General features: G+C 44.7%; 1 protein-coding gene across 1 annotated transcript in view; it reads left to right on the top strand.

Annotated features, from left to right (window-relative positions):
- AKAP6 (A-kinase anchoring protein 6) overlaps window positions 1-23,146 on the top strand; it is a 378,396-nt gene that overhangs the window by 60,479 nt on the left and 294,771 nt on the right. Inside the window, exons 5-6 of the mRNA XM_044271267.1 lie at window positions 1,687-1,809; window positions 9,027-9,123. Coding sequence (XP_044127202.1) covers window positions 1,687-1,809; window positions 9,027-9,123 — 220 coding nt within the window. The remainder of the gene's footprint in view (window positions 1-1,686; window positions 1,810-9,026; window positions 9,124-23,146) is intronic.

The following is a 23,146-nucleotide window of genomic DNA, read 5'->3' as shown; positions in this document are numbered from 1 at the left end:
CTCTGCAGGCCGGCTGACCCCAAACCATCTCGATTGGGTTCAGGTCCGGTGACTGTGGAGGCCAGGTCATCTGGAACAGCACCCCATCACTCTCCTTCATGGTCAAATAGCCCTTACACAGCCTGGAGGTGTGTTTGGGGTCATTGTCCTTTTGAAAAATAAATGATGGTCCAACTAAACGCAAACCATGCCGCTGCAAGATGCTGTGGTAGCCATGCTGGTTCAGTATGCCTTCAATTTTGAATAAATCCCCAACAGTGTCACCAGCAAAGCACCCCCACACCATCTCACCTCCTCTTCCATGCTTCACGGTGGGAACCAGGCATGTAGAGTCCATCCGTTCACCTTTTCTGCATCGCACAAAGACACGGTGTTTGGAACCAAAGATCTCAAATTTGGACTCATCAGACCAAAGCACAGATTTCCACTGGTCTAATGTCAATTCCTTGTGTTCTTTAGCCCAAACAAGTCTCTTCTGCTTGTTGCCTGTCCTTATCAGTGGTTTTCAAGCAGATATTCTACCATGAAGGCCTGATTCACACAGTCTCCTCTTAACAGTTGTTCTAGAGATGTGTCTGCTGCTAGAACTCTGTGTGGCATTGACCTGGTCTCTAATCTGAGCTGCTGTTAACCTGCGATTTCTGAGGCTAGTGACTCGGATGAACTTATCCTCCGCAGCAGAGGTGACTCTTGGTCTTCCTTTCCTGGGGCGGTCCGCATGTGAGCCAGTTTCTTTGTAGCGCTTGATGGTTTTTGTGACTGCACTTGGGGACACTTTTAAAGTTTTCCCAATTTTTCGGACTGACTGACCTTCATTTCTTAAAGTAATGATGGCCACTCGTTTTTCTTTACTTATCAGTTTTTTTTCTTGCCATAATACAAATTCTAACAGTCTATTCAGTAGGACTATCAGCTGTGTATCCACCTGACTTCTCCACAACGCAACTGATGGTTCCAACCCCATTTATAAGGCAATAAATATCACTTATTAAACCTGACAGGGCACACCTGTGAAGAGAAAACCATTTCAGGTGACTACCTCTTGAAGCTCATCAAGAGAATGCCAAGAGTGTGCAAAGCAGTAATCAAAGCAAAAGGTGGCTACTTTGAAGAACCTAGAATATGACATATTTTCAGTTGTTTCACACTTTTTTGTTATGTATATAATTCCACATGTGTAAATTCATAGTTTTGATGCCCTCAGTGTGAATCTACAATTTTCATAGTCATGAAAATAAAGAAAACTCTTTAAATGAGAAGGTGTGTCCAAACTTTTGGTCTGTACTGTATATATATATATATATATATATATATATATACATATATATATATATATACATACAATGTACATATATTGTGAATCTGATCTTTAGGGCAGGCATTAAAGTTTCAGTAGTGGCGAAAATAATATAACACTAAAGACATCTAAATACATTTAGGATAGCTTGAATGTGCTAGGCCTAAGGCAATACTTTTGGTTTTAGCCTCTCAAATATGTTGACTTTTCTATGTAGGTATTTTGGTTTATCTAAAGCAAGTAGAGCTGTATTTCTATTATAAAAAATAATACATTGAGTTGCAGCTTCGCTATACTTGTTGATAAAACTGAACACCAGAGGGCAGTATTGTTGTGTGTGATTTATCTTTATTTAATTTTACCAATTATTTGTCTATTTTAAAACTCAGGGCTTTGTATCCAAGCTTGATAAATTTATCCACTGGTTGCAAGATGCTATGGAAGCCACCGAGAACTGGACCTCTCCTCAGCCTGAAACCGAGGCCCTGCAACTCTATCTTCATACACACCTGGTGAGGGGGATGAACGAAAGTTATCAGAACCATATTGTCTGTGTTGTAAATTTTCACAAAATTTTGTTCTGTGTTTTTCACTTCTAATTAAAGGGGTTGGCTGGTTTCCTATATTGATGATGACCTATCATGAGGATAGGTCATCAATATCAAATTGACACCCCTGCCGATCAGCTGTTACATGAGAATGCAGCGCTCGAGCAAGCACTGTGTTTTCTTTACTGTTTACCTGCTCGCCATCCTTATTGCAGCGACAAGCAAGTGTTATTGCAGTTTCTCTGTCTCATTTACTTCAATGGGAAAGAGCAGATTATAACTGCTCCTTCCCATTGAAGTGAATGGGATAGAGAAGCTGTAGTTACACCTGTGATGTCGATGATGATCAGGTAAACAGTGTATATTTATTTATTATACGCACTTATATAGCGCTACTATATTCCGCAGCGCTTTACAGACATTAGCACCAAGCTGTCCCCAATGGGGCTCACAATCTAAGTTCCCTATCTCAATGCAGACTTTAATATTGATTAGACCCTGGGCAAGAATTTACTTGGGCCCCCTGGATCCTGCCTTGCCACACCCTAGCATGCAATCATGCCCTCCACCACAACACACACACACACACAAAAAAAATCCACACACCTCGTAGAGTTATAAACTTTAATAATGATGAGTGGCCACTAGAGGTGTTTCTTTGGCAGTAATGTAAATACTGCCTTTTTTTCTGGAGGCAGTGTTTACAGTAAAAAGCTTGTAGAGACATGCTATAGACACCAGAACTACTACGTTTAGCTGTCGTGGTTCTGGTGACTATAGTGTCCCTTTTTTTTTTTTTTTTTCAAAAAGTAAGAATTTACAATCTTCCCATTCATTATAAATAACAATATAGTACAACATAATCTCATCTTATATCAAGTCTCCCTCTTATCTTCACCCTCCCATCCCCCCCTCCAACCCCCTTTTTCCACGGAGCTGCCGTCATTACCTAGTGTTGTCATTTCCAATCGCCCCAGATCCGCAGCCAAGCTGCTTTCTTTCCCACCGTTTGAGCAAGACTATTTTCGTACTGCTTTACCCTATTCATATACTCCGTCCACTCCCGGATATTTGGATACTTCGAAGAGCCCCGATACTTAACTATTATTATTTTGGCCAAGGCAATGCCCCGTAACCAAAGTAATTGCTCGGTTTTATTTTTATCTATCTCTGGGAGCATACCTAGGACTATAGTGTCCCTCAATAAAGAGAAAAAAAAGAATCAGCACAAAGGTATCAAATAAAATGGCTGTATCATTATTCTAAAAATTAAAAAAACACAACTTCTGACACAAATATATAGTATTTTGCAGATTACTTATTATTATATTTTTTTACTATGTACAGATAGTACTGTACTACTAACCACTCCATCCACCCCTACATACAGGGTAATACAGCGCCACATACCTCTGACATCCAGTGACGTCTCTTTGATGTAGATGTTTTCTTTCCTCCTCTTCTCCTTTCAGACCTTCAGACCAGACCACCATTTTTCAGCCATTTCTCGTCTCTGCAGTTTGACAAACAAAATCTTAGTTTACTACTTTTCCATCATCCTCCCATGTTCTGGACAAATCATCCTACCACCCCCTATACTGTGCCACTGTGCTCTGCAATACTATACTGCAGAAACAGATAAACCCCCTGATAATAGTAGTACCATGCAGATAGTGCCCTTCAATAATTATTGGCACACAGTGCCCTAAAATAACTGCGCCCAGCAATAGTGCCCCTGACACTAATAGTGTAAACATAACGTCCCACAAAAATAATTGTGGTAAGCTGACACTGTGCCAAGGTGCCCCCATAGTAATAGTGCTCCCAAAAGTCCCACCAATAGGAATAATTATCTGCTAGAGCACACATGGTAGTAATGGTGCTCCTACAGTGCCCCCAACATGTCCCCACTGCGCACCAAAAGTAATAATGCTCCTATAGCGCCCATACTAGTAATCATGTTCCCCATAGACCCCCAGTAGTAATAAAGCCCATCATAATGCCCCCCAGTAGTATAAAATACCCCCTTTTAATGCTCCCAGTTGAGCTAATGTCCCCATAGTGCCCCCATAACGTGCCAGTATAAAATACCCCTTCTTAGTGCCCCCTATAGATGAGCTCATAGTACTCCTCTCTCCACTTCCCCATAGTTCCCACCATAATGTCCCCCAATACAGAGCCCCCATATAAATACCCCTTCTTTGTGGTCTCAGTAGAAGCCCCTATAGTGTTCCTCTCCCCCTTTAGCCATATAAAATACCCCTTCTTTGTGGCCTCAGTAGATGTCCCATAGATGCCCCCAATAATGTGCCAGTAAAAAGTGCCACCAATAATGTGCCAGTAAGATATGCCCTATAGATGCCCCTCAATAATGTGTCAGTAACAAGTGCCCCCATAGATGCCTCAAATCATGTGTCAGTAACAAGTGCCCCATAGATGCCTTCCAATCATGTGTCGGTAACAAGTACCCCCATAGATGCCCCCCAATCATGTGCCAGTAACAAGTACCCCCATAGATGCCCCAAATAATGTGTCAGTAACAAGTGCCCGATAGATGCCCTCCAATCATGTGTCTGTAACAAGTACCCCCATAGATGCCCCCCAATCATGTGCCAGTAACAAGTACCCCCATAGATGCCCCCAATCATGTGCCAGTTACAAGTACCCCCATAGATGCCCCAATAATGTGTCAGTAACAAGTGCCCCCATAGATGCCCCAAATCATGTGTCAGTAACAAGTGCCCCATAGATGCCTTCCAATCATATGTCGGTAACAAGTACCCCCATAGATGCCCCCCAATCATGTGCCAGTAACAAGTGCCCCCATAGATGCCCCCAATCATGTGCCAGTAACAAGTGCCCCTATAGATGCCCCCCAATCATGTGCCAGTAACAGGAGCCCCCATAAATGCCCCCGATCTTGTGCCAGTAACAAGGGCACCATAGATGCCCCCTAATCATGTGCCGGTAACAAGTACCGCCCAATCATGTGCCAATAACAAGTGCCCCCATAGATGCCCTCCAATTATGTGCCAGTAACAAGTTCCCCCATAGATGCCCCCCAATCATGTGCCAGTAACAGGAGCCCCCAAAGAGGCCCCTAATCATGTGCCAGTAAGAAGTACCCCCATAGATGCCCCCCAATCATGTGCCGGTAACAGGGCTGTCTTTAATATTGATTGGACCATGGGCAATAATTTACTTGGGTCCCATGGATCCCACCTTTCCACACCCTAGCATGCAATCATGCCCTCCACCACAACTCACACACAAAAATTGTGCAGTATGTGAGTATATCATAGCCAACCCACTGCTTTTGCGTAGGGAAGCATTGGTTGGCTATTGCGCATGCGTGGCTTCATAGAGATGCTTTGAATCAATGCATTTCTATGAGGAGTGTTTAGCGTGAACATTAAAAAGCTTGCAGAGACATGCTATAGACACCAGAACCACTGGTGACTATAGTGTCCCTTAATATAGAGGGGGAAAAAGAATCAGCACAAAAGTATCAAATAAAATGGCTGTATCATTATTCAAAAAATTAAAACAGCACAACTTCTGAGACAAATATATAGTATTTTGCAGATTACTTTTTTTTTACAATGTGCAGATAGTACTGTACTACTAACCCCTCCATCTACCCCTCCCTCCCCCTTCTCCAACCACCCAGCACCCTTACTCACATAAAACAAGTAATATATATATTATATATATTACAGTGAATTACTGTAAATACTTACAGTTCTGAAGACTCCAGCAGGCTCAGGATCAGTGCTCAGGGCTGGAAGTGGGCACCGCTCTGCAGTTCAGGAAGGAGACCGGGGCTTGGCGCACCCTAGCGTTGCAGTGCCTCAGCATGACGTCACAGCATAAGGCGTACGCAAAGGGCAGGGGAGGTCGGGAGGAGGGGCAAGCAAGTGGCGTATTTTTTGCCCTATAAGACGCACCGTCCCATAAGACGCACCTAGGTTTTAGAGGGGGACAATAAGAAAAAAATATTTTTCATGACACCTCAGGTCAGTCCACCAATCAGACCCCCAATGTTAATAAGACCCCAATAAGACTACAGATCAGACCCCCAATCAGACCTCAGCTCAGACCCCAATGTGAATGACCCCCAATCAGACCTCAGATAAGAGCCTCATGCCTCTCTCATCAGCCCCCATATGCATCATATCAGCCCCCATATGCATCATATCAGCCCCCATATGCCTCAAATCAGCCCCCATGTGCCTCATATCAGCCCCCATGTGCCTCATATCAGCCCCCATATGCCTCATATCAGCCACCATATGCCTCATATCAGCCCCCATATCATCCCCCACATGCCTCATATCAGCCCTCATATCAGCCCCCATATGTCTCATATCAGCCCCCATATCAGCCCCCATATGTCTCATATCAGCCCCCATATGCCTCATAGCCCCCATATGCCTCTCTTCAGCCCCCAGTGCCTCCATCAGTCTCATATAAAGTAAAATAAAGAAAAACACATTCCGCCGCTCCTCAACGCTCAGTCTTTCTCCTCTTCAGTCTGCTATGCTGTGAACTGGCGCGCACAGCGTGAGGTCACAGCGCGACATCACATCTGCACAGCCTTCGCAGCGGAGAGCTGAGTACCAGTAAGAGGTGAGTATAGAGCTTTCACCGCTTCCCGGTCCTCCGGGTAAGTCCTTCACTATGCAAGCCATGCCACTTGCATAGTGAAGGATAGGATCGGGACACAGCTGCCTTGGGCCTCCCAGGAGCAACTCCCCCTTTAGCCCCGCATTAAAGACGGCCCTGGCCAGTAACAAATGCCCCCCATAGATGCCCCCCAATCATGTGCCAGTAACAGGAGCCCCCATAGAGCCCCCAATCATGTGCCAGTAACAAGTACCCCCATAGATGCCCCCCAATCATGTGCCAATAACAAGTACCCCCAATCATGTGCCAATAACAAGTGCACCCACAGATGCCCCCCAATCATGTGCCAGTAACCAGTGCCCCGTAGATGCCCCCCAATCATGCGCCAGTAACAAGTGCCCCATAGATGCCCCCCAATTATGTGCCAGTAATAAGTGCCCCCATAGATGCCCCTCAATCATGTGCCAGTAACAAGTGCCTCATAGATGCCCCCCAATCATGTGCCAGTAACAAGTGCCCCAATAGATGCCCCCCAATCATGTGCCAATAACAAGTGCCCCATAGATGCCCCCCAATCATGTGCTAGTAACAAGTGCCCCCCCAATCATGTGCCAATAACAAGTGCCCCATAGATGCCCCCCAATCATGTGCCTGTAACTGGAGCCCCCATAGATGCCCCCAATCATGTGCCAGTAACTGGAGCCCCCATAGATGCCCCCCAATCATGTGCCAGTAACAAGTGCCCCCATAGATGCCGGTAAGTAGCACCATATAAAAAAAATAATACTTATACTTACCTCCATCAGGCTGGATGTGTCCTGCGCTGTACGGCTCAGGTGGCGCGATTACGTCATTGCACCGCCTGCAATGGCCTCTGCCTGCAGTCTATCAGAGGAACGGAGAAGGAAGCTGCCTCTCCCTCTTCATCTAAGTCACAACAATAGACAATCACAGTCTGCTTAAACTAATGACACACGAAGAATTAAATGTTACCATGTTTTTATTGAACACGCCATGTAATCATTCACAGTGCAGGTGGAAAAAGTATGTGACCCCCTAGACTAATAACATATCCAAGAGCTAATTGGAGTGAGGTGTCACCCTATAAAAAACACACACACCAGTTCTGGGTTTGCTTTTCACAAGAAGCATTGCCTGATGTGAATGATGCCTCGCACAAAAGAGCTCTCAGAAGAATTACGATTAAGAATTGTTGACTTGCATAAAGCTGGAAAGGGTTATAAAAGTATCTCCAAAAGCCTTGCTGTTAATCTGTCCACGGTAAGACAAATTGTCTATAAATGGAGAGCATTCAGCACTGCTGCTACTCTCCCTAGGAGTGGCTGTCCTGTAAAGATGACTGCAAGATTACAGCACAGACTGCTCAATGAGGTGAAGAAGAATCCTAGAGTGTCAGCTAAAGACTTACAAAAGTCTCTGGCATATGCTAACATCTCTGTTAGCAAATCTACAATACGTTAAACATAAACAAGAATGGATTTCATGGGAGGATACCACAGAGGAAGCCACTGCTGTCCAAAAAAAAAACATTGCTGCACGTTTACAGTTTGCCCAAGAGCACCTGGATGTTCCACAGCAGTACTGGCAAAATATTCTGTGGACAGATGAAACCAAAGTTGAGTTGTTTGGAAGAAACACACAACACTATGTGTGTAGAAAAAGAGGCACAGCACACCAACATCAAAACCTCATCCCAACTGTGAAGTATGGTGGTGGGGGCATCATGGTTTGGGGCTGCTTTGCTGCGTTAGGGCCTGGACAGACTGCTATTGAAGGAAAAATGAATTCCCAAGTTTATCAAGATATTTTGCAGGAGAACTTAAGGCCATCTGTCCACCAGCTGAAGCTCAACAGAAGATGGGTGTTGCAACAGGACAACGACCCAAAGCATAGAAGTAAATCAACAACAGAATGGCTTAAACAGAAGAAAATACGCATTCTGGAGCGGCCCAGTCAGAGTCCTGACCGCAACCTGATTGAGATGCAGTGGCATGACCTCAAGAAAGCGATTCCCACCAGACATCCCAAGAATATTACTGAACTGAAACAGTTCTGTAAAGAGGAATGGTCAAGAATTACCCGTTGGTTGAAGTTATTGCTGCCAAAGGAAGTTCAGCCAGTTATTAAATCCAAGGGTTCACATACTTTTTCCACCTGCACTGTGAATGTTTACTGTGTGTTCAATAAAAACATGGTAACATTTAATTCTTTGTGTGTTATTAGTTTAAGCAGACTCTGATTGTCTATTGTTGTGACTTAGATGAAGATCAGATCACATTTTATGACCAATTTGTGCAGAAATCCATATTATTTCAAAGGGTTCACATACTTTTTCTTGCAACTGTATCTCTGCATAATGTTTATGTTCTTGTATTCAAAATATTCAATCTTATTAAATAAATAAAGGAAATCTGAGATTAACTAAATGAATTAAATTAAACTAAATTGACCATCAGAATAAATGTGTTTAGTCAATGTTTTGCAATTAACATGATGCCAGAATGATATGAAAAGTCTTCCTTAATCTCTTGTAGAACTTTAAGCAGAGTGTGGATGGTCACTGTTCACTAAAGGATGCAGTCCTAGAAGAAGGTCATCGACTAATGGAAGTGCTGGTTTCTCACAGACCAGGTAACCAAACCCATATAAAAGAGGATTCTAAGAATTTTGTGCTTGATTTATATAAGATTACACACTAAAGCCTTGAAGGACATTATATAAACTATTAAGCTAACCATTATAAGGAGACATACAAGGAAACGGACACAAGGTCTGCCTGGATAGGGAATCCTTCGTATTGCCACGGATGAAGGTCAGCACCTCATGGGCAACGGCTGATGTGAGTAGAAGTTTGTAGTAGCAAAATCAGGAGAGGGAATTTGTAGTTAATCATAATAATATATAACAATACAGTCTTAAATCTTTTAGAAACACACTTATCTGCCACAAATGTCAAGGGAGCCTACAGTACAGAGATAAGCTCACGTCTCTACTCAGAATCCTAAAATGCGTCCGCAGAACAAAACAATGTTGAAAGACCTCTATGCCTGTGAAATTGGCATTTGGGACAATGATCTGGAACTGCAGGAGAGACTTATTGAAGCCACACAGAAAATATAAAGTCCTTTGCATATGCTACAGTTAGATCATTTCATAATGTGTGCAAGATCTCCTGTGCTCGATTCTAGCTAAACCAGAAAAAAGACATTTAATGAGCCAAAGAAACCCCAAAGAGAGCTGGTTAGCAAATGGGGAAAACGTAATATAATAACAATTAGCAAACAAATAACCTCAGCAGAAAACTACCTTTACCCATAGCTAAATGAATTTTAATCTTGGTCTAAAATAAGAAAACACATAATATAAATGCCTTATTTACACACCGGAAATGTAACACTTTAGATACCCAAATTTTCTTAGATAGATTCAGATAAGTTGTGACTGCTTCCCCAGGAATGTGAAAAATCATTTGGCTTCATCAACAAAACGTCAGCAGAAATGGTTCAGCTCTGGACCATTACAGACATAGGATACCACTAGGGAATTTCTTGAAATTTGTTCTGTTTTGGATCTTATTCTATTGGTACTTTCACACTAGCGGCAAGGAACTCTGGCAGGCTGTCAATGGGGCCAGAGCGGTAGTCCGGGGGCACGCGTGCACTAGCAGCAGCACGGATCCGATAGGCTGTTCACCCGAGCCTGCCCGAGTTCCTTGCCGCTAGTGTGAAACAAGCCTAAGGAGTCAGTAAAAAAAAAATTGATTTGAGTACTAAAACAGTCCAAAAAGATGCCTTAACGGGGACAGATGCCTGCCCACATTTATACACACACAGTAGTGGCGGCTAACATGATGACAGGCAGACAGTGGCAGTGGCATAATTGGGCAGTCAATAAATAGTCACCATCAGCAATGGCAGATCTATTCATTGGCTTCAGCCAGAGGTGTGTGAAAATCCTCACAGATCGATGATGCATTCATTTTGACACTTGCAGAGGACAAGTTTGTCCTTTGGGTGTGCCAACGTCGCTTGCCACAGAAAATACCCCCCTATGAAATGACATTAGAGACTGGACAAGACAATACAGTGACACTGCTCAGAAGTTCATGGGGTCAGGGAGCAGGGTATGTGCCGAAGAAAAGACACAGTCCAAGTGGGACCGAACCTGGTTGTTCAGGTGGTACAAATCTGTTTTCTGATGCACATCAGCCTGGTGCAGCAGATGAAAAAAACTGCTCCATCGTGTTCATCAAACTGGTGCTGCTGCGGCTTCTGCTACTTGTCATAGCAGAGAAATGGGAGGTCAGACATGTGGGAGTCAGGCATCTGCCAGTGAAAGCTGTTGCAAGCTGTGTACACAGGTAATACAACAATGTTGACTCCCTTTTTTCATCACAAAAACATTTCCCCATTTTGCTATGATAGAGAGGATCACAAAGCCATGGCTATCCAATAGTCATTGGTTTGATTTATGCTAATGATATGACTGTCAGTACTTAAGCAAGTTGGCATTCAGCTTGCCATGCTCACCAGCGTGCTGAGGATTCAGATCTTTCAGGGTCCGTCCCCGACTGTGATGATTAGTCATGACCAGTGTCAGCATCATCATCATTAGCCTCATCCTTCTGCTTCTCCTCCTCCAGTGGTACAGATGTAGCCAAGCTAAAATTGACTCCGATAACACATGTCACAGTGTTATCTTGTGACAAAAGCCATTGAAATACATTGAAAAGTCAATCAACATTTTCTTGTCATTGTTTACTTAAAGTATTAACCATCAATTTTAGTTCAGCTGCATCTGTAGCAAGATGTAGATACTGATCTTCTTCCACCATCCCATGTAGCATCAGCACAAGTGTTTGTTCTAAATTCAAAGGGCCTGAGTATACAACACATGTCCCTGATGAGCTGTGGTGTGGTTGTACATGATGTAATCATTGACCACGTTATGCTGCTCCTACTGACTCTCCGGCATACCGTATGCAAGGTGGAATTCCAGTGAGTTGTTAAAGTCACATATCGAGCAGTGTAATGACAGACCAATCTGTTGCTGCAAGTTCATGAGAGCATTCTTAGCTATATAAGAGAAGCTGAAATGCATGGATACTCTCCTGGACATGGCCAGCACCTTCTGTAGCCACACAATTTCAGCACTAAATTTATCACGTGCGCCATGTAGGCAGCATGTGTTATTTCCCCCAAATGCAGCATAGCCATGATGTTCCTGCCATTGTCGCTGACCACCTTTCAAAGTTGTAGTTGGTGGGGAGATATCCAGTGGGATATTTGCTGCTGGATGCACTTTAACTACTGATCCTATCTGTTGCTTCTCACTCCCAGGATCATCAGACAGCATGGCCAAGCTTCAGTTTACACCTATGAAAGAAGAGAGGGAGGGTGTAAGCAATGCTCTATCCTGTATCTGTTAGGGATGGAGGATGTCCGTTGAGGAAGATTATGCATAAACACCTGCCCAACACAAATATGAGGTGCCAATAGGACTTGGCCTAGTTGCTGTGGTGCTTTGTCACTTCTGCCATTGACCCAATCCCTGCCCATAACAGCTATTCCAGGCCCATATTCTCTACTATATGAAAGTACAGGTTTGGGATGGCCTTTTGGCGAAATAATGACTGAGAACTGAGCAAAGATGAGGAGCATGATGTGTCATGTTTTACGGCCAGCTGGCCATGAGCGAACCAGTTCGGACCAAACCGAGTTCAGTCCTAATTTTGCTATATTTTTGGACGGCAGATTAACCTGAATCTTTTCAGGTTTGTTTTGTACGAATCCACTAAAATGGCATGTAGCATAATTTTAGTGCATATGTTGGCTTGAAAAAAGCACTAGGTAGAAAGAAGGGTTCTCACATGACCCTGAGAAGAAGTGGGTGGGTGGGGGGGGGCTTCCCCTGATTGGCTCTCAGACCGACAGACAGCCTAGATGAGCCAATCAGTGCTGCAGCAGGCAGGTAGGTGCCCTTCAGAACGAGTAGAACGTTATTCTGTGCTGGGCTGTAAATTAGGGTGGTTAGGTGTAGCGATGTCTGCCAAGAAAACAATCTTAGGGAGTCAGGGACAGTCAGAAATCAATCAAGTTTGTATTCTACTGCCAGGGACAGTGAGGGGAAAGGGTAGAATTACAAGAATTGTGTGCATAGAATAGGGACAAGCAGGAAAGCTGCCAGGAGAGGAGCTGGGGCTGGCTGTGCCTCCTAGCAGAACTGCAGCGACTGCAAAGCTCAAAAGCAGCTACCTGCAAGGAAATCCTTTCAATGTTTTCCCAATTTTGGAGAGAGGTAGACCAGGCACTCTATATATGTTGTCAAAAGTGAGATTTTTATTTGATACGTATATAAAATAATTAATAAAATCAACATAAACTGTGAACAATAGTATTAAAAATATATCACAATCAATAGCAGCAATAATACATGTCCAATATCGCAATAGCATGAATTAAACCACAACAATGGTAGTTCAAGTGATGATCCAGCGATACCGCTATTTAGAGTCCAACAGAAAACCGCAAGCTTGTGTGCGTTTATATGGCCCTTTAGGTCATATAGAGGTAGTACCGAGTCACAGATGGTTCTGAATCCAAAATGTCGGATATATATCTACCACTTCTGGCTTTTTATGTCAGCACAAAATGGCAATTTGCAGCACAAAGTCACAAGTTAATCCTAATACAAAGTTGTTAGATGTATATAGTTTCGCTTATGGCTAGATGTGCCAATATAACGGATATAATCCCAGTTCTTTTCAATAAAACAGGAAGACCAGTCGGTTGGTATAGTGAGCATTCAGGGTGGCGTCCCACCTATTTGTAATTGCTATTGAACTAATACCTTAGTTTGGTCGTTCCGCTCCTCTAGACGCTGATGTGATGGTCTGGTGGGAATCAGCTGACTGTGCCTTGTATCATCAGCGGGTATAGCATTCCGTGGGACCATGCGTCGTCAGAGTTATTTCTGAGGTTCCAAAGTTTACTTCATGTCTAGGGAAGACTCTTTGCCAGCATGCCGGAGTAAGGTGTAGCCCATACACGTTTCGGGGGTGTGCCCCTTCATCAGTGGTAACCTTACAGCCTTTCCCCTCCTTCTTTTATACTGGGATGGATGTCAAAGACCGGACTGGAATCACAGTACTTTGTTGGTAGACATAAAACCCGGATTTAGAGATGTGGTTCTTTGTGCGTTTCCTGAGCGGTTTATCTTATCAAGGTGCGTTTTCTATAAAAAAGCTGCTTGCATACATTAAAATACAATAAATACTTAAAAATATGTGATTTATTAGATGCCACTTATAGTAAATACTAAAAACATAATAATATATAATCAAAATATGATTTTTTATAATAAAAAGTAAACTAAAATTTTGAGCATACGGGTAATGAGATATTTTTTTTCCGTTCAGCCTCTGGGCTGAAAGAAAAAAATGAACGGCACAGATTTCTTCATTCGCATCGTTCAATGTGGATGAAAAAATCTCTGCCCAAAAAAAAAAGGAGGGGAAAGGCTTCTGCCAGGACATAGGAGCTCCGCCCAACATCCAAACCCACTTAGCTCGTATGCCCTGGCAAACCCGATTTCTCCATTCACATCAATCGATGTGGATGAATAAATCATTGCCAGGATTATTTTTTTTTATATACAAAGTGTTTGCCAAAGCATATGAACACCACTGCCCCCTCAGCTCATAAGCCTCGGCAAATGTATCTTTTACTGCAGAGGAGAAATCTCGTCTTGCAGCGCCGCATACACCGACTTTTGTGTAATCTGACAGCAGCACAATGCTGCAGCTGGTTCATCGGTTGGTCCACCTAGAAGGTAACAACAGGCCGCAATGCAATAAATTTATTAACATTATAATAACATTTGAACAGAACATTAACATTGATAAACTTTATTAAACTTTTTGAACAGAACATTTACTTTTTTGCTTACCGGTGATTTTTTTTTTTGTTTAGTTTTTTTTTACCTTTTTTATAGGACAAACCTCTCCTTCCATGGGACAATGTGCAAAGCGCAAATCACCCAGAGATGTGGCGAAGTACATTATGCACTTTGTCCCAGGTGAAAGGAGAGGTTTGCAGCAGCTCTGTGTGAAAGGGCCTTAATGGCCCTGTGTGCCTGTCCTGTGAGATGCAATCCAGGGTGGTCAAGGCAGTCAGGACAGAAATAGCGGGTGTCATGCCTTATTCCACTCCTGCTACAGACACAACATCTTTTTCGGGGTGACGCTTGGGTTGAGGTACCAGCAACGACATTGGGGAAATGTCGCTCTTGTAGACGGCTCACTACACTGGTGGATGGGGCTACGGAACCTCCTGGATACAGGAGGTTCTCAATGATCTCTTTCTGAAATTTGAGGAAGGATCTTGTTCTCCCAGCCTTACTGTAGAGAACAAAACTATTATATACAGCCAATTGAATTAAATATACAGACACCTTCTTATACCAGCGTCTGGTTAGGCCCATGTTTAGGAGAAGGCCCAGAAAAGTTTTAATTTCGGAAACTTGGACGGGTTTCCACCGGAAAGACTGGGCATAAAAGCTTCCTGGGTTGGCGGCTATAAATTGAGTGGCATACCGATTTGTTTCTGCCACGACTAAGTCCAAGAGCTCCGCAGTCAAGAACAGCTAAAAAAATCCCAGTGCCGAACCGATCTGAGCTGTCTCAACCCGAACTCCAGACTGGGCGGTGAAAGGGGGAACTACTGGTGTGGCTGAAGTTTGGGGCTGCCAATCAGGGTTTGCCAGCACCTCAGGGACTCTAGGGGCTCTACGGGCCTGTCTGTGCGGTGGCTGCAACAGGGTAACTACTGCACGTGCCACCTTCAACTGCCCTTCTGGTGCTCGCCACTTCACCATGTTCTACGGCAGTGCTGGTACTAGGTCCAGGATGGGCTGCGCTGCTGGTGTATGCCTCACCACGTAATCCGACAGCGCCAGCCCCACTCTGCTGCCCTTGAAGCGGATCCTGCGCAACCTGTGGTGTAGCAACATGGGGCCGGGTACGCCTGGTGGTATCAGGGACCTCAACCTCCTCGTCCGAACTTTGGGTCAGACTGTCACTGCTTTCTACAGGTTAATATTCTGACCCGCCGGATTCGTCAGATGAGGGTTCCCATTCCTCATCCGACTGGGTCAGAAGCCTGTAGGCCTCTTCAGAAGAATACCCCTTATTTGCCCTTTGGTCAACTAAATTTAGGGGGTATTCCCTGAGACTACCCAAGAAAAAAAGCAAGCCTGTCTTACAAATGGGAGGCTAGCGAAGTACCGGAAGCCACTGCGATTGATAAAAATTATCAAAACAGATTTTTTTTTTATCACCGCAGCGCTTGTAAAGTGATTGTGCAGTGATCAATAAAATATTAAAAAATTTTCACTGCGGCGGGGCGGGCGTGGGTGAACGCACGTGTGGGTGACCGATCAGGCCTGATCGGACAAATACTGCGTTTTGGGTGGAGGGCGAGCTAAGATGACACTAATACTATTATAGATCTGCCTGTCATCAGTTCTGATCACTTACAGATACTATAACAGTACAAATGCTGATTAGCGATACGCTAATCAGCGAATCAGTGACTGCGGTGCGGTGTGGCTGGGTGCTAAACGATCGCTAACTACCTAACCAAGGGGCCTAAACTATCCTAAAACCTAACAGTCAATACCAGTGAGAAAAAAAAGTGACAGTTTACACTGATCACTTTTTCCCCTTTCACTAGGTGATTAACAGGGGCGATCAAGGGGTGATCAAGGGGTTAATTGGGGTGATGGGGGGTGATCTGGGGGCTAAGTTTTGTGTTGGGTGTACTCACTGTGATGTGTGCTCCTCTGCTGGAACCGACGAAAAGGACCAGCAGAAGAGCACAGAATCCATTTATCACATTATATTTATAAATATAATGTGTTAGATCGCTTCTGATTAGTTTTTTTTTAAATCATCAGCCTGCCAGCGACGATTATTGGCTGGCAAGCTGATGCCGAATTTGTCCTGTAACTTCTGCCGGAGATGACGCATAGATGTGTGACTGTGCCTGAGTGAGTCGCCTCCGGAACGCGATCCTGCGTTAGGCGGTCCGGAGGCGGTTAATCAGTATTTTGTGGAAGCAGGTATATCGGAGGCCTCAATCAATATTTGGTAGAAACAGGTATATCGAACCCCTCAATCAGTATTTTGTGGAAGTAGGTATATCAATCCCCTTAATCAGTTTTTTGTGGAAGCAGGTATATCGCAGTCCTCAATCAATATTTGGTGAAAAAAATGCATTAATTTGTGTTATATATTTGGGTGAAATTCACCAATTTTTGGGTGTGATATACCACTGCTATACCTAGTAGACAGGTAAAAAAAAATCACTAATTTGTCTGTTACATTCTTGAGTGACATTTGACCATTTTTGCCGTGGTTAAACCACTGCTCTGCATAGGTGATAGGGACCTACATTTCAAAATCATCTGTTACAAGGTGACATTTTACCAATTTTGCCGTATACAAAACCCCTGCTCTGCAAAGGTGACAGGCAATTCTTCTTTAATTGATGTGCGTCCCCTCCTTTAAGTCAATGCTTAAACTTTAATAACTTTTGTGCTTCAATAATTTGTCCCACTTTTTTCGCTCAATCATATATATATTTTTTAAATTAATTTTAATTAACCTCCCAGCCATTTCAGTGCTCAAAAGTTCAGGGTCCCCATTGACTTCAATGGGGTTCGGGGTCAAGTTCGGGTCCCGAACGCGAACTTTTTTGTGAAGTTCGGCCGAATCCGTCGTACCCGAAAATCCAATTCTAATAAAAAGCTATTTAATATACTCACAAACGAGTTAAAATAACAGGCATTTCAAAAAGGTTAGAGGACCTCGTGCTGCTGGCCGACCCGGGTTTCGCTCTGCGCTTCATCAGGGGCGATACTGCTCTCTCTTGTGGGATGTCTTTAAATATACAATTTATTTCAACCTCTACTAGTCGTCACACACCTGTATATATAAAAAAGGATGTATGTGTGTATGTATGTATGTATGTGTGTATATATGTATGTTCTACGAAAACTCAAAAACGCAACCATCCATTTCAATGAAACTTGGTATAGACATCCCTTGCCTGGAAAGAAATCTTGCGGTTGCCTCAGCTCTCTAGGATGTACCATTCCCAAGATATTTCCCCAAAATGACCTACATTAGCCAATACAAGCCTGCAAGTCTTTCACTTAAATCCTAACTGCCATACACACGGTCACATGTCCCTTATCAGCCAATAGAAGCTCACAGGTCCTACTTCAGGTTGCCATAACAACTGATCTCAGGTTTTAGCAGTTTGCAGGTCCTGAAATATTCAGTCATATGACGTATCATGGCACAACTACATTGCTACATGCATGGGGTGCAGGGGCCACTATTAAACAGACGGGCGCTGCAGAGCTCACTGTTAAAGGGCCAGGCACCGTGGAGTTCACTGTTAAAGGGGCGGGCACTGTAGAGGTCACTGTTAAAGGGGAAGTCAGTATTAAAGGGGTGGTCACTGTGAAAGTCACTGTTAAAGGGGCGGTCACTGTGAAAGTCACTGTTAAAGGGGCGGTCACTTTGAAAGTCACTGTTAAAGGGGCGGTCACTGTGAAAGTCACTGTTAAAGGGGCGTTCACTGTGAAAGTCACTGTTAAAGGGACTGTCACTGTGAAAGTTACTGTTAAAGGGGCGGTCACTGTGAAAGTCAATGTTAAAGGGGTGGTCACTGTGAAAGTCACTGTTAAAGGGGCGGTCACTGTTAAAGGTGTGGTCACTGTGAAAGTCACTGTTAAAGGGGCGGTCACTGTTAAAGGGGTGGTCACTGTGAAAGTCACTGTTAAGGGGCAGTCACTGTAAAAGTCACTGTTAAAGGGGCGGTCATTGTGAAAGTCACTGTTAAACGGGTGGTAACTGTTATTTAATATAAAATTGCAATAAATGAATACCCGAGCAATGCCGGGTCATCAGCTAATTAACAAATAAACAATGATGTATAAAATACCCATAAAAATAACATTCCAATCACTCCCATCAGACTATCTTAACCAATCACTCCCATCAGACTATCTATCACTCCCAGACCAATCACTCCCATCAGACTATCTATCACTCCCATCAGACTATCCCATTAAACATAAATCACCTATAATCTCCTCCTATAACGTAGCTTTTACGGCAACATACTATTATCTACATTCCATCTCATGGTGCATTCAAATTGAAGCGGAACTCCACTGTTCACATTCACAAATCTCCATCGCCACATGGCCTTCCGCGTGAGACTTCTCCATCTATCATGGGTTACACACTATCTATTCCCAAAGGTCGTAGTTTATCAATCATGTTGTTCTATACCTTTTTTAAAACAATACTGTTCTAAATATTCCACGCAAACCACTCAGACTAGACAGGGCTTAAGGTCAAACTCCACATTTAAACCCTGTGGTTGTAATGTGTTTAATTTGTATATCCACTCAACTTCACAGCGGTTGATTTTCGCGATAGGATCTCCTTCACACCAATGGGGTTTAACCAGTTCTATACCAGTGAAGATTAATCCTTCCGGGATTTTATGGTGAACATTTTTAAAGTATAGAGACTCTATGTGTTTCGAGCCCCTTCCTAATATTTCTAATATATTCCTGGACCCTTGTTTTTAATTTCCTCATTGTGCTTCCCACGTATTGGAGGCCACATGAGCACTACAATACGTAGACAACACCGGAGTTCTCACAGGTAATTTCCCCACTTATTTTAAAGTTCTGGTTTCCTTTATTGGAATGTATCGTGTATGCATCCCTCTTTTTGCCTTAGTTCTATTCTTGCATGCGAGGCAAAAACCACACCATATAAATGTATTCCCTCTTCTTTTGGGGTTCTCATAGTGATGAAACTGCGCACCAAATGATTGCGAAGATTTGGGGCTTTTTTAAAATTCCAAACATTGTTTATAGCGCAGAGCGGAATCCGGGTCGGGCAGCATCACGAGGATCGTCAAACCTTTTTGAAATGCCTGTTATTTTAACTTGTTTGTGAGTATATTAAATAGCTGACCCTTGGTTACTTAACGATTGGTGTGACTCTTTGATGTTCCACAGAGGTGTCCGATAAAGGAAAAGAGGATACATGTGGTGATCGATGTTTTCCTATACCCATACATGTGGATAGCCTTGAATTAGGAAGATTACTTCGCGAATAATTGAGGCAGCGCAGTCCTACAAAAATCCAGTGAGCTTGTCCATGTTGGCTGTGGACAGACGGCTGCGCATGTCTGTGATCCCCCCCGCCGTGCTAAACACAAGTTTGGACAATACACTTGCTGCAGGGCATGACAGCATCTCCAAGGCATAAAGGGCAAGCGCAGGCCATGTGCCCAATTTGGAGACCCAGAAGTTGAATGGGGCAGACCCATCAGTCAGTACGTATAGGCATGTGCACACGTACTGTTCCACCATGTTGCGGAAATGCTGCCTCCTGCTAAGACGTTCCATATCAGCTGGTGGTGCTGGTTGTTGTGGCTTGCTGACAAAGCTTTTCCACATTTTGGCAATGCAAACCCTCACTTCTGAGGTGCTGGTGGTGCCCCAGCTGCGTTGGCAACTTCTTCCTCCTCCTCCTCTGCCTTGTGCTTCCACTGAGCCCCCGCTGTCAGGTGCAAATGCCATCAGCAGCACGTCTACCAGCGTGCGCTTGTACTTGTGCATCTTCCGATCACGCTCCAGTGACGGAATTAAGGACAGCACATTGTCCTTGTAGCCGGGATTCCATCAGGGTGGCCACCCAATAATCAGCACTGGTTAGAATGTGGGCAACTCTGCGGTCATGTGTGCCAGGCTGCCCAGAGGCAACGACAAGCTGTCCTCTGTGGGAGGTGTATCATCTGTGTCCTCTTTATCCCTTTAGCCACGCTCCATTGATGCCTACAAGCTGCTTTGGGTGCTACCCCGCTGTGAACACGGTTCCTCCTCCTCCTCATCCTCCTCCTTTTCATCCTGCAGAACTGTGCCCTGGCTGGACAGTTGTGTACTTAGCCTCTGTTGGTGCAGGAACCCACCCTCCGAGCCACTTGTGAATTACTGGCCTGATAACCGTGGAAATGATCCCTCTTCCTTCTCCACTTCCTCTTGTGTCATCCTCTTCCATCATCGCCCAAAGTGTTTTTTCAAAGAGACATAGAAGTGGGATAGTAACGCTGAGGACTGCGTCATCGGAACTGGCCATGTTGGTGGAGTACTCGAAGCAGCGCAACACAGCACACATGTCTCGCATGGAGGCCCACTTATTGGTGGTGAAGTAGTGCTGTTCCGCAGAGCGACTCACCCGTGTGTGCTGCAGCTGAAACTCCACTATCGCCTGCTGCTGCTCGCACAGTCTCTCCAGCATGTGCAAGATAGAGTTCCACCTTGTGGGTACATCACATATGAGGCGGTGAGCGGGAAGGTCGAAGTTACGCTGCAGCGCAGACAGACAAGCAGCAGCTGTGTGAGAACGCCGAAAGCGTGCACAGATGGCCCACACTTTCTGCAGCAGCTCTGACATGTCGGGGTAATCTTTCAGGAACCTCTGCACCACCAAATTCAGTACATGTGCGTCAAACAGGCTAGCCCCAGTGCTGCTACAAGATTTTGTCCATTATCGCACACCACCAGGCCAGGCTTGAGGCTGAGCGGCACCAACCACTCATTGGTCTGTTTTTTCATGCCCCTCCACAGCTCCTGCGCGGTGTGAACTTTTTCCCTCAAACAGATTAGTTTTCAAACAGCCTGCTGTGGTTTCCCCCTGGCTGTGCTGAAGTTGGTGGTGAAGGTGTTACGCTGACCGGATGAAGAGGCAGTAGAGGAGTGAGCGGAGTAGGAGGAGGAGGCAACAGTATGCAATGGTCCACGTATCGGTAGTTATGTGGACGTTGCCACAGATGGCATTGCGCAGTGCACACCTGATTTTGTCCGCCACTTGGTTGTGCAGGGCAGGTATTGCTCGCCTGGAAAAGTAGTGGAGGCTGGGAACCAAGTACTGTGGGACAGCCCCCGCCATAAGGTTTTAAAAGTCTGTGTCTCCACCAGATGGAATGACAGCATTCAAAGGCCAGGAATTTTGAAATGCTGACATTCAGTGCCAGAGATCGCAGGTGGGTAGGCGAGTACTTCCTCTTTTTCTCCAGTGTTGTAACGGTGGTGGAGATGGTTGCTGCCACATCCACTGTCACTCCAGAGGGGGAGGAAGAGGCCGAGACCGCAGCAGAAGAGGGAGCAAGGGGAGCCTTTTGTGGTTTTTCAGGTGTGTACTCCCCTGCAGCTCGTGCTTTGCATTTAGATGCCTGGTCATGCAGGTTGTGCTCAGGTTTAGAACATTTATGCCTCGCTTCAGGCTCTGATTGCAAAACATGCAAACCACTTGCGTCTTGTCGTCAGCACATTGTCTGAAGAACTGCCAAGCCAGGGAACTCCTTGGAGCTGGCTTTGGTGTTCTCAGTCCCTGGGTGCGGTGGGCAGTATCAGGCGTACTGGCTAGGGGACGGCCACTCTGCTTTTGCACTCTTCTCCCTCATTTGCTGTGTGGCTGGCGCTGTGTGACCACCACCTCTTCCTCACACGTCACTCGCATGACCTTGATTCCGTGTGGGGTCTAGGACCTCATCATCCTCCACATCATTTTCCACCCACTCTTCACCCCTGCCCTCCTTGCCGGTCTGCACACGGCAGAAAGCCGCAGCAGTTGGCACCTGTGTTTTGTCATCATCATCAGAGACATGCTGCGGTGTTCCTCACATGTCCACATCCTAAAACATAAGTGGTTGGGCATCGGTGCACTCAATCTTTTCTAATTATGGGGCAGAGCTAGGTGGATGGCTCGCAGAAACCCTGCCAGCAGAGTAATCAAAAAGCAAAAGAGACTGCTGCATGACTTGGGACTCAGACTGCTTGGCTGATTTGCAAGGGGTGAGGTGAAAGACAGATGCCCATGGGCTGCAAGTGCCAACTCTGCGGTTTCAGCAGAGGACCGGGTGGGAGACAATGTGAAGGAACTGGAGGCACTGTCAGCCATCCAATCTACTACCGCCTCTACTTGTTCTGGCCTCATCATTCGTACACCGGTATTCGAGCCTACAAAATGACGCTGAACGTCCTGTCGCCTACGTGCACCTTAGGAAGGTGTTTCATTTGGGCGTGTAGCTGGCGCAGATCGACCACGTCCTCTCCCTGCAACAGGAGCTCCCCCAGCTAACACCACGACCAGAGCCACGTCCCTTATTTGGTGCTCTCCTCATTCTTTGAGGTCACCAACCGAACTAACAGTCAGATTACCTATGTTAATTTCCCTGTCATGTATAAAGTGCACATGTATCCCACACCAAAAATGGGTATATGTCACCCACCGAACTAACAGACGGATTAACTATATTCATTTCCCTGTCACGTATGTAGTGCACGTGTATTTCACACCAAAGATGGGTATATGTCACCCTATCGAACTAACAGATGGATTAACTATTATATTTTTGTGTCAGGGGTACAAAAATGGTGCATTGCACCCACACAAAAAATCGCTATAGGTCACCCACAGAATTAACAGCCATATTTATTATTATATTTATGTGTCAGGGTTGCAAAGCTGGTGTATTGCACCCACAAAAAAAATCATTAT

The sequence above is a fragment of the Bufo gargarizans genome, chromosome 11 (genome assembly GCF_014858855.1).
Source record: "Bufo gargarizans isolate SCDJY-AF-19 chromosome 11, ASM1485885v1, whole genome shotgun sequence".
Classification (NCBI taxonomy): domain Eukaryota; kingdom Metazoa; phylum Chordata; class Amphibia; order Anura; family Bufonidae; genus Bufo; species Bufo gargarizans.
Note: the sequence above shows the minus strand (reverse complement) of the source record. Positions and strands in the feature narration are given on the sequence as shown.